This window comes from Electrophorus electricus, chromosome 3 (assembly GCF_013358815.1).
Source record: "Electrophorus electricus isolate fEleEle1 chromosome 3, fEleEle1.pri, whole genome shotgun sequence".
Lineage (NCBI taxonomy): Eukaryota > Metazoa > Chordata > Actinopteri > Gymnotiformes > Gymnotidae > Electrophorus > Electrophorus electricus.
Genome location: NC_049537.1, coordinates 7,594,608 through 7,607,502, shown reverse-complemented (window position 1 = coordinate 7,607,502; position 12,895 = coordinate 7,594,608). Strand labels below are relative to the sequence as shown.

At 38.9% G+C, this 12,895-nt stretch overlaps 1 protein-coding gene across 1 annotated transcript in view; it reads right to left on the bottom strand.

Annotated features, from left to right (window-relative positions):
• Positions 1 to 6,491: 6,491 nt before the first annotated feature.
• The window catches only part of oca2 (oculocutaneous albinism II), a 69,847-nt gene continuing 63,443 nt past the window's right edge, over positions 6,492 to 12,895 (bottom strand). The window contains exon 23 of the mRNA XM_027005615.2: positions 6,492 to 6,590. Coding sequence (XP_026861416.2) covers positions 6,503 to 6,590 — 88 coding nt within the window. The 3' untranslated portion in view covers positions 6,492 to 6,502. The remainder of the gene's footprint in view (positions 6,591 to 12,895) is intronic.

The following is a 12,895-nucleotide window of genomic DNA, read 5'->3' as shown; positions in this document are numbered from 1 at the left end:
TCACTAATACAAATTCTGATTTGAATTCAACATACAAAATACCATAGAAAACTAATGCCCTCTAATGATCAGTATCTAAAGCCCTTCCAACACATAGCAGCTATTCTGTGATTTACATTTACACTTTCATCTAGACCTGAATGAATTACTGTAAATCAGGACAGACCAGACCCAATGGTCAAGTGTAAATATGTTAACAAATATGACATGTAAATATGTCATACAATATGTATATGCTAACAATGTTAACCTAGTTTTGTACAAAAAATATCAATGCAAATAGATGCTCCACATTAGAAATCCCAACTTGTATTTTTAGGCCAGTGTGTTACATCCTTAACATGCTTTCAAACCCTAGTAAAGCATTTTACAAGGTTGAGTAATCCATTAGCATGTTAAAGCCTAATGCACTTTGACAGCAGACCTCAGTGTGGAACTGGAACTTGAAGGAAAGAGGGATAGAGGAGGAATCTCTTTTTTAAGGGCCTCAAACAAGTGCAGAGCTCATAGAACAGATAATAGGTGATGTAGAGCAATAACGTCATTTAGTACAAATTAAATGTTAATCAATGTTGGAAGATCTTTAAAGATAATTTACATCACCTTTCAATATGTCAAGGCTTGCCTGGGAGAGAAAGGATACCAAGTACCAAAGAATAAAAAAGCATGAATTTAACTGTAATTAAATATCATCTTCACCTCCTGTGTTATGACCATCCAAAAACCCATTTAAAACCCTCCCTAATGCAATATCCTGGTAACCTTGCTACCCTGGAGAAAAGTCATTTCCACTTAAGCCTTAGCAAGAAGAGAGTTAAACTATATCCTCATATGGTTTTCAGTAATTAAATAAATAAACAAAGTATAAATACTTTACAGGCACTGCACAAATCTACTCTGACATGAGACTGCCAGAGGACTGACATTGCTGCAGCACAAAACAGCCCTAACAGAGCCTTTTACATGCATTACACCAGATCAAGGTATTGCAACCATAATTCTTCCACTCACTCTCCCAGCTAGGAAAAACATTAAAGAAATATGTTTGAAACCTGGTGCTTGAAATATGCTTGAGCTGTCATCCCAAGAAATTCTTGTTGTGTGTCCAAAAATCTGTGGGACTGCAAACATACTCTGTTGCCTGAAAAGTTTCTTTAAGATCAGATGTTAGCATTGCCTTTATCCATATAGCTTGCAAATGTTTTTTAATCTTATGGTGGTACACTTTCACTTGTCCCAGGTCTTGTTCAACATTCATCATAATGGTGGTGGTATTGCTGTGGACAGCATTTCCTGGATTAAATATCTTGTTACATGTCTCTTTATCTCTTCCTGAGTTACCTTCACTCCTTTGGCACAGGGGTCTTTAATGAGATTTGTTTTAGCATGCACCCTGTTTAAATGCTTCATCAAATTCCTTGTCAGATTTGCAGCAGTTGAAATTTGTCTTTTGCTTGGTGTTATACGCCCTGTCCAGAATGTCACCATCACCTGGAGGGCCAGGCGAGGCAGGTGCAGAATCATATAGATCATGTCTAGATCTTAGAAGAAAGTGGAACTGGGAGCCATGGAAACAAAGGAGGTGCATTTGAGGTGGGAATGATCAAATCACTGTATTTGATGATGAAATATTGATGTACAGATCTGTGCAATTATTGGAAAGAGAAAATGGAAAGTGCCAGTGAAAAGAACAAACGTTAAAACAGCTAATGAACACCAGAAAGACTAATCCTGCTCCTAACTACAAACAAGCAAACCAAAAACCTATCAGTCTCACAAGTCAATTAACATAAAATACAAGAGCCATATCCTAGTGTTTATACAAATTTAAATTTTAAAAAAATCTAAGTCCATTCAGGCATCCTAATCTGTTTTCCCTTTACACAAGCTCTGACACACAAAAACATGAACATATTTTAAAGTTATCTTTGCATAAATCAAATTAAAAACAATAAGGATATCTGTATTTATGGAAACATCCACTCATCCTCTGCTGCCACCATAATCTAAAATGAGCTTGTGTTCATTCTGCACTGAACTGGAGGAGTGGTGTGAACAGCTATCAAAGGGGGAAGTTGTTTTGTAATTAATATTATTTGCTTAGAAATGAGTAACTCAAGCAATTTAAGTTTTACTAATTAGTATCTGTGATGTCTTTATGAAAGGAAAAAGCAGGTTATTGTAATGCATTACTTTGTACTGTGTTACACTCAATACATGCAGTATATTAGTATTAGGGAGTGGCTTTTCTGGCTTCAAACTAAGGCAAGATTTTTAATGAAATTGACATATTCAAATTTCCTGTCCACAATACCTATAATAATGCTGGGCCTAATGGATAGGAACCTTGTCAACATAAACGACCTTGAGAATGAAACTGCTGTGTGAGGAGTGCTGGTGTGCCAGCTGAACAAGTCACAGCCTACGCATGACAAAGTGGACCTGATACGCAGCTCTTGTGCTTTTATGCTGAATATGAATTATAACTGCAACGATTACTACTTGAAAGGTTACAAGTACTGCTAAATATTGCAAGACCACTTTGAAAGTAGTCAGACCATAAAATCAGGTTGTCAGTATTCATCTCCTATTAAATCTTGTGTCCAAAATATGTCACTGCAAGATTAATGTAACACATTCATTGATATTCTCAATCTGTTTTTCATTTACTTGTCATGTCTACGGTTTTCTTGACAGCAGTTTTATCAATCTTATAAAATGCGTTTATTCTGTAATTTTCTGAGCTGTTGCAATTCTAGCAAAGTCAATGAAAAGAAGTTTTGCCTGGGTTTATGAATTTTTATGAGCATTCTTCAAAAGAGCACTGGACGCTTCTATGAGCTCAGTTCAGCAGACATGCCTCGGCACAGTGACACGCTGCACAGATCTTATCAGATTATAGATTACAGAAACACAGAGCAGGGCTCTGTTTAGAGTGTTCAGTAGGCCATCTGTGCATGCTAATCAAATGATGGTTGACAGTGTAGTGAAAAAGTCAGCACAAACCCAACATATAGTCACAACATACTCAGGGTTAAATCTCTGTTTTGGTACATGGACGTACACATATGACAGACATTATCGGGTACAGCCTAATATTTGAACATGGCAGATAAGAACATTCTCACATTCTTCCTTTTGTTGATGCACCTACTCACCTGGATGTGGCCAAATGCTAGATAAAATTCTTACAGGTATTACAAAGTTTAAAATAATGTTAGCATGCTAATTCTCTACTTACCTTGAGTACTGGAACATTCAATCCATTCATGGCAGATGTTACCACAGTAGCAAGGCTCTCATGCCATGTGTGGTGCTGTCGAGGCTTGCTCGTAGGTTCTGACAAACTCTAAGACTATCTGATGTTAAGCATTCTATCTAAGCATCGAGGCCTCCCAGCTACATACAGGTCACACTCTACCTGGAGAATCCTGCAGTCAGTGCTCCCCAAGGAATCAGCACAGGGAACTAATAACGTTAGAGCCTGACAGAGTAAAGAGGCTTGGACTAAAACCCATCAAGCACATTTTCAGAAAACATCAACCTGTGTCAGGGTGGAAGACAAATAGGCAATCATATTGTTTATGCTTTGCACATTGGAGCATAATGAAATAGCTGCACATCTGTTATGTAGTTTTGAGCAGTTCTGAAATAGCTCAGGAGCATGACATTTGAGTACAGCAAGGATTATAGCTTTGTTTCCTCCTTATGAGTTATGGCTAGCTAGTTATAAATGTGCCCTTGAAACAAAACACTATACATGTCCATTTATTGTTTTTCAACATTCTACAAAATAAAAGCATTTATATAATGCATTATTACAAGTTTTATTTTTTTAATAGCCCATGAATGATATAAGGTTTATAAAGTTTATATAAAGCATATTCAGCCTTTTAATGTAATTTTAAATGACAAAGTCTTACAAAAACTAAAAGTACTGATTCAACAAAAAGGGGAAATTGCTGATATAAGGATTTTAACTGCAAGGGCTCAAATCATTGCATGTAGTCTACTAATATGCATGTGGTTTAGCTATATCGTACCAGGTCTGTAACTGTTAGTAAGTATCATGATTTCAAGGACATTATTCAATAACCCACTGTAATGCATTTCCAGCAAGTATTTGTTTGCACATGGCATATGGAAATAACCAAATTATAAACCGGCACTGGACTTAGACATTTACAGTGATTAAGGTCTGTCAGTAAGCTTTTGTTCCACCCCTACCCCCCTGAAACTTACTGGGACAGACTTAGCAATGCTCAGAACTACGGTTCTTATTTATTTAGGTGTTTATGCAAAAATGCCTGCTTGAGTACTCTGCTGGCCCAGGGAATTTCATGGGTGCCACTTCCTAGAAGGCTTCACGACTGCAACCATTTCACTATAATGCGTGGGAGTTGTAGAGCGAATACTCTTGCAAAGTGCTGAACTTTGGACATAAGACGGAACTGAACTAGAAGAGGGGCGAATTGAATAGAATAACTAAGTAATATGTTTAATAACAGACAGACTATAATACAGAATATAATAAACAGGCTAACGGGGTGAGAGCGAGAACTAGGTAACAAGGGAATTAAAAATAAAGGACAGACTAACGGAGAATAACGAAGCAGTATAAAACTAGGACATGCAGGGAGAACCCTAAACCAGACTACCTACGATCGACAAACAAAAAACACAAGTAATAACTCCAAGAAAACCAGATAACACTTGCCTATAAAAAAAGGGGAAACAAACAAAAGCGAAGCGACGGGAGAATACTGGACGAGGAACGGGCTGAATCAGACAAGCGAATACGAACGGGGAAAGCAGCGTAGAGAAAAAAATACAGAGAGACAGCACAGCAAACTAATGAGCAAACTACACGGGACCACGAACTCACCCAAGGCCGAGCAAAACAACAACCGACAAACAAGAAACGCAGGAACAAGGTTTACATAGGAGCACAATTAGGGACAAACTAGGAACAGCTGGAGATATAGGGGCGGAGACAGGGAGCCATTGAGACAGACGAAAACTGGAAAACACGGAAGTGACTAGGGTGCCAGGGAAACGGGGAACGCTCCGCCCTGAGGGTGTGACATTCACGTTCTCTCTAGGCTCGCAAGTGTCATCAATCACAATTGTACATAGGTGTCAATAAAACGTTAATAAAAGTACTGTGGTCTTTGAACTGTCAAATTATTTTTTTAATCAAGATTAAAAAAATTTCATTTGCTTCTTTTCGTCACAAAAGACATTAGACAGGATGTCTGACACAAACATTTATGTGTAAACCTGTAGGCAGGTAAATAAAATCTGAATATTTTCCTTGATGAACAAAGCACTGTAATCATTTATCAAATACAAGCCTGATATGACAATATAAGGTCTTTACCTTAAGAGACATTGTTATATGAATTCATCTGGGGGGTTTTTAGGCAGTGGGGCAGGGGTAGCTTTCCAACTGTGAAAGTTGAAATGAAATTTTGACACAAGATTCCACATCAAAAATAAAGTATATAAATGTATATAACTGCATTTGAATCAATTAAAGTTAAATAAACAGAAGTGAGGTTAAGATTTAGATTAAAATATTTCCTTGTAATTGCAGAGTTAGGACATACTCTATAGGATGGAACAGTAATTTGAGAGATGGGTTGTTTTAGGAGTGAGCTAAAAGTGAACTCATACAAAAATTGACTGCACTGGTAAAAATCAGGAACAATGATTAGCAACATTTAAGCTTTTATTATATTTTATTCTGTTTACACTACACTTGACAGACTAAAACAGATCAAAGATCTACAGAGATGGTTTCTAAACTATGCACACATAGCTACATGACAGATTCATAGTTCATCAATTTAAAAATAATGAAATATGAATATACTTAATGAAATTAAATGGAAAATAAATCACTATGAGTCTGTTAGGATTGGAAAATTTGATTAAATTTATGACAAGCATATATGAATATCCCTTTCATCAGATTTTATGGTGCTTGTAAAATATATCTAACAAAGATACATCAATACATCTAATTTTATGGCCATAATCATATTAACCGAACTACAGTTTGCTTTTAATAATAAGGAATGAGGAATCTTCCGCATAGTCATTCTTCTGGCAAATGTAAACAAACATACCAAAATTCTATATTAGAAACATCACTAAAGTTAGCAACAGCACCATAAAACAGTGTGAAACACTGCTACCTTATTTCATATGTAAGTACAGGCATTCCCTGAATGTTTTATCGTGCCTTTGTAGCATCACACTTTGGACCTCAAACCTTCATTCACTGATCGCTACTTTCCATTCTGCTGAGCCTATCAGCTGGGCCTGGGATGGCTGCTTGTCAACACCCCCAGATCATTGTCACGTTCAACTCTCATGCACATTGATTATCTCCATCTCCCTCTCCTGCTGTTTCTCTCACTCTCTTACAGACACACAGAAACACAGACACACACAAACACAGAGAGATAGAGACCAATTGACAGTACAGACAACAGGTTTAGGTGTTCCATCCCAGTCCAATGTGAGTTGCCAGCAGGTAGCACATGCCTATCGTACATGTAATCAACATCATGGGGAAGCCCAACCTGTGAAAGGAAACACAAGGCCAGTGAAAGCCTGTATATCACTGCATCTTATGGCAGCCATAAGGGGGCATGGTTATAGTGCTCACCAAGCAAGCTCTGGAAATTTCAAACATCCAGCCTACCACAGGTCACTAAGAGTCACAAAAAAAGAAAAGCCAAACCCCAAGTACAAAAGGCATCATATGAAAACTGCAAGATTACCAGTCTGCTTCACATTAACATGTTTTAAAGTGCAGTGACATCTATGGGGAGTCAGCTGTGAGTTGTTCTACAGATTGCTCTTCTTGCAGAGCCTGGCATTTTGGTGTCAGGGTACAGAGCCCTTGTCAAGCATTACCACCATTGTGATTCACAGCCAGTTTGTAATGCCACCTCTCCCACACTCAGTCACAGTCACTTCTTACTCCATCACATTGGTCATGGCTGTCATACAGTGATGAATCTTGAACACCCATGATGGAGAAGATCTATGGCATACTGAGTCAAAGTGATCAAAGAGTAACTCATCAAGCATGATAATTTAACTAGATTCACCTGTTATACTCCACTCCCAGACAGCCCCTTTCAACACAACAGAAGCCTGCATAAGACTGTGTATATCACAGAATTGGCTGATTTGGATGTTTTTTGGAGAGTCCCACTGTGATTTCGACTTTGGTCATGCTCAATGTCTTGATCATTCATCTTACAGCATCTATTACCCTCTTTCTCCTAAGAGGATTATATATTGCTGCTAGTGAGTGGACATGGTGATCTCCTGCTCTAATATTTATGTTGAGTTTGTGGTGTTTGTTGTCTTGGGTGCCACTATGCAGATTCTCTACACACGAGAAGAAGCTGAACCATTCTTGTCGTTGTATACTATCATGTCCGCTGTCTTGTTGGTATTGACCTCCCAAGTAGTTGCTCGAACCTTAGGACATGAGGTGATCAACCTCCCTCTGGTAATATAATTCATCATTATTAGTAGAGAGACCCACCACTGTGGTGTCATCTGCAAATCTGATGATTTTCACAGACTGGTCACCATGGTCAACATAAGAGCTGTCTGACAGGGACCACAGTCTACCATAGGCTACAGACAAAGCACCCCTCCCATGCAAACATCAATTCTAAACTCTCAGGGCAATTACATTTTTCTACACAAGATTCAAATTGCGAAGGCTTTCCCCTTATCCATCTATGCCAGCCATAACCTCTTATCCTTCCACTTCCAGCGCCACCCTTCACCCTTATTGCACTATTCTGCCCCTTCCCCTCCACACCCGCCATTATAATTTACATTTCTGAGAAAAACATCTGTACCCTCTTCAATAACGACAAATCCTGCACAAAGCTTGAAGCCCTGATATAGTGTCATCTGCTGCCCTCAAACACTGTGCCAGTGAGATATCTCCAGTATTTACAGACATTTTCAATCAGTCTGGCCATCCATCTGTTAGAATTATCAGATTTCCAGATGAAACCACAGTGTCAGCCTCATTACTAATAATGATGAATCCCACTACTGGGGACTAACTTATGTCATGGTGTGCGAGCAACAACTTGGAGCTCAACACTAACAAAACAGTGGAGATAACAGACTTATTAGGAAAATGCTCAAGTGCACTTCCCCCTAGCACTTAATGACATCACTGACACTCAGGTGGAATCAAGTCATTGGGTACTATTATCTGCTAAACACTAAAACGGGACAACAGTATGACCACCCCAGCAAAGAACACACAACAGATAATAATGTTCTTATGACTACTGAAGAGATTCCAAGTCAGGTCACAGATCCTGGTCCAGTTTTAAAATGGCCATTATGGAGAGCATCTTGACCTCATCCATGACGGTCTGGTCTGCCTGTATCTCCTTGCTCCAAGGTCAAGGTTCAAAGGGTTATGAGCATGGCTTAGATGGTCATCAGCTGCCACCTGCCCTCTATCAAGGATCTATTGAGTAGCTACAACATGCATGGAAGACTGACTAATTCTTCCCACCAAGCTGACAGTCTGTTCATAAGACTTCCTTCTGGATGGCAGTACAGGACTATTAAGATCAAAACCACACAACATCAAACTAGCTTCCAAAATCAGTAGCTCTTCTCAATACATCTTGAACTCTTACACTGCTGCATTTGTATTTATGTGGATCTGTGCCCTTAGTATTGACTACTCATAAGACATTATGACCTTTTGATGCGCAACTGCATTTTGTATTGATCACTCATACCACATACCACTTGCCTACTGTGAGCTCTACACACCATCTAATATTCAGCACTTATTTACTGAATCACACTACTAGTGTCCTAGTGTTTCATATTATACTGTTGTACTGCATGTCATATTCTGTATTGCAGATGGATTACTGTATTGCGTGAAGAACAAAAAAAATTCCTAGTACATGTAATGTACTTTGGTGTATAAAATGATTCTGATAGTATAGCTTTCATTGTAATGCTATACACAACGTTTCATTGACATAACCAGCAAGGAACTATACTTGGGTGTATTATATGCTCTTAGAACACTGCTAATAAACACATGACTTTCTAACCACCTAGGAAAAAGTTTGTGATTTGATCATTTAGTTTCAAGGAACAAACAGCAAAAATCAGTGTGAACAAATACAATACTTGATTGAATGTAAATAAAATTATGTTTCCTCAATAATAACATAGATAGATAGATGAACAAATAGACAGATAGACATATAGTCATATATCTGTTATATAGCCTGTTAAACATTACTGTTATGGATCTGACAGTAAACTACAAATTAGCCCATAAACAATTTAATCAAATTGCATGTTACTTTGATCTCTGATGAGGTACGGGTGAATCAATAATATGCACTCATATCCTCTTTGGTTAGTGGGCACAGGTGTTTAATTCATCCATAACCTCCTGCACCCTGTGATGCTCTCCATGTGTGTGTGATTATGCACTGTGTACACAAGATTCACCGCAGACAAGCACGTCTGGAATGTCGCCTGCCCTGAAGAAACCATATTAAAGTCTGAATCTCTAAGCATTAATGGCAACTCAAAGGCTGAGGAAACAGTGGTGAGTGGTCACTCATGCTTCAGCTGGGAATAAGTCATACTGCTGCTTTGCCGAACACCCTTCCGCTTGCACATGGGCAGCCGTTCATATACCACAGATATCTGTGGGGAGAGAGGTATTACTGGGAGAATTACAAGCAGGGCCTGGTGTAATCTTTGCCCTTGATCTTCACCTTTGAGCATCTTTGTGACCCTCAGTTCACCGTTGAGCAGTTGCCCAGCTGCATGTTCTGACTATGCAGCAGGATGCCACTCCACAAGCCACACTATAAAGAACATGGGAGAGAAACCCATGAGTCAGGTGAATCAGTACATCCTGAACCCATGTGAAATGTGGCCATAACAGATCTCCCTTACATATATGCTATGGCTTGTGAATGTAAGTGCTGAACTAGACACTTCATTCTCTGAATGCTCACAGCAATGTTATAATGTCTATTCACAGCAAAATTCCTGGCATTGAATGAATTTAATAATTGTGAAATGAACATCTGCAGTCCAGATATGAGTCCACAAATGAACAATGTATGAGTTATTCCAACGCTAGGGACTTTTTTGTTTGGCAGCAAGCAGGAAAAATTGTGGACTTTTTATCCATGTCAGCCAAATTCTGAGCAGTGAGTTTACTAGGGATAAATTCAGTCTCTGGCCTCTCTCTCACTCAATTCCTCTACATGAAATTTTAATGATGCTTGTTTGGTTTACATGAACTGACAGAAAATCAGTCAGGTCCTACTGCCCGAATAAGGTGTCCAGCTGAATGTCATCTTAGATTGCACAGAATAACAGAGTTGTCAAGAGCTCAGTGCACTCACTGGCATGGCAGCCTTAGGCATGCATTTAGGCCCAGCACTTGGATTTCCCAGACAGACAGATGGAGTCTGTGTACCCCAGACACATGGGGACGTTGTGAGGGCAAATATGGTGGCATGGTTCTGAGTGAGAGCAAATGGATGATGGGGAGAGCTGAATGGCCAAGCAAGTAAAGCTGCAGATGGAGAACCAGGATGAGGGGATGAAGAGGGAGTTGTGGAGGAGAAGCCACAACAGGCTAAGGTGTCAAGGACATTGAGAACAGAATGGCGAAATGCGGGGATGATATCCTGCTGAAGCAGATCATATGGAGCCAAAAGGCCACAAGGCAAACAGGGAGACAAGACACTTGATTTCAGTCTCATACACACAGACAACACACACACAGAATAATACACAGAAGAATCAGGTGAATGAAAAGTAATAAAATGACAAAGCTGTGTAGTGGAATGTACATGGGATACTGATGTCATGTTCAGCTGGGACATCCTCCATTATGCTCTTTTGAAAACTACATAATTAGACCACTGGACTGTGAATTCTGCACGTAGTTCAAGAACAGAGCTCCCCATTGCTCTGCTGTACAAATCAGGTGTCTAATACCAAACAGACAGGGATAGAGGCTAAAATGAGTGCTAAGGTAGGAGGGGCTTGATCAGGTGTGCCGTTTGGGGGGGATGCATGTCTGTAAGCCTTGCGTGATATAGACAGAAGAACAGGACAAGCAGCTAATGTATAATGTGAGTGATGTGAGTAAAACAAATGTGTAATTCATAGCTGTTCAGGAATCAGTGCTCACTGTGGAAGGTATGAAAAGGGCATTAAAAAGCTCCTTACACACCTGCAACCAATTTTTTGAGTCCATAGTGAGCTGATGTTTCAATGCCTTGGACTTATATAAAGTGATACTTCTAAACCAATAATACATGTAACTTATATGGACATGTTGGAGGTAAGCCTCCAAGCAATAGGCTTGCTGTGATTAGTCACCAAAACAAACATATGTACAAAACATGCATTCAACATGTGCACATTCACAAAGACGAGCATGCACGCACACACATATATACACACACACACACACACACACACACACACACACACACACACACACACACACAAAGCTTTGTCTCACATATCCACAAAAAGACTCAGCAGTTCTATAATAATTGGAAGCAGAGAAGCATAGCAAATAAAGAAAGAAAATGCTGCTAACATAAGTGCTACAGTGAGCTGAACATGACCTGTAATGGTAAACATTCCTATACAGCAATAATGTAGATTGATAATTAACTACTTATTTGCTGGAAACCCAATACCCTATGGTATCCCACAATGCACAAAGAAAGAAGGCTTTTTTAAAAAGCTATGAAACAAATGAATACTTTTGCGTGCATTCCAAACATGATAATTAGGTCCCAGTACTGGTGTGCAGAGGCACCTGACCAAAGGTTTGACCTTTTCACCTGCAGTAAAACTCAAGGCATTTAAATTAGTGACACTATATTCTTCATAGAATTTCAATTACCCACTACTCGTGATTCATTTTTGCTGATTCACTGACTTGAAAGAAAAGGTTTAGCTGGGTTCCCACCCATCTGCTCCGCAGGTCTCTTACATAAGATCTGCAGATTCTGTAAGGACTCCTGGAGACCCATTTACCCATTTGACCTTTTACTAAAAGCCTCGTTTACTGTGTGTCAGAGCAGAGCAGTAAATCTATGTAGGGAATACACAATGGTAGATACAGAAGGATAGAAAGAGGAGATGATGTAGAGATATGAAAGAATGGGAGAGAAGGAGAGAAAGAAACAGAATGCTGTTTTACAATGCTAAAAAACAGCTAACAAAGTAAAACAAGGTAATGTCCATGAATACTCAGTTTAGTCAACAAAATGACCAAAAAAAAAATCTAAAAAGCTAAACTTCAGTAAAACAGGTTTCCCAGTTTTAAAAAATAGTTTAAAAACTTTTTTTCTTAATATTGTACACACAATTCTCCATAATGACAAAAATGGCTTTTGTAATGTTTCGTAAATTTCTATAAAAGATCAGAAATTTTCTATTTACACAAGTATTACACAAATATTTCACTTCATACTTTGTTAAAGGACCTTTGTCTTGGTTAAAGGACCTAAGATAGTACAATCTTGGCACACCTTTCTGTTTGATGTTTCTCATTATTCTTGCCGTAAGTTAAAGCTCAGCCAGGTTGGATGGGGAGCATAATGCTCCCACCATGATGTTTGACTGTAGGGATAGTTTTAATGAGAACATACTAAGTGCCTGTTCTTCTCGTTACATGCCACTGGGATTTTTTGTTAATTTCATCATTCTTAATTTCATCATACCAGAAGATCTTCCTTCTCATGGTCTGAGAGTTATTCAAGTGTCTGGCAAATTCCATGTGGGCTCTTAATGTACCTTTCAGTGAGGGATG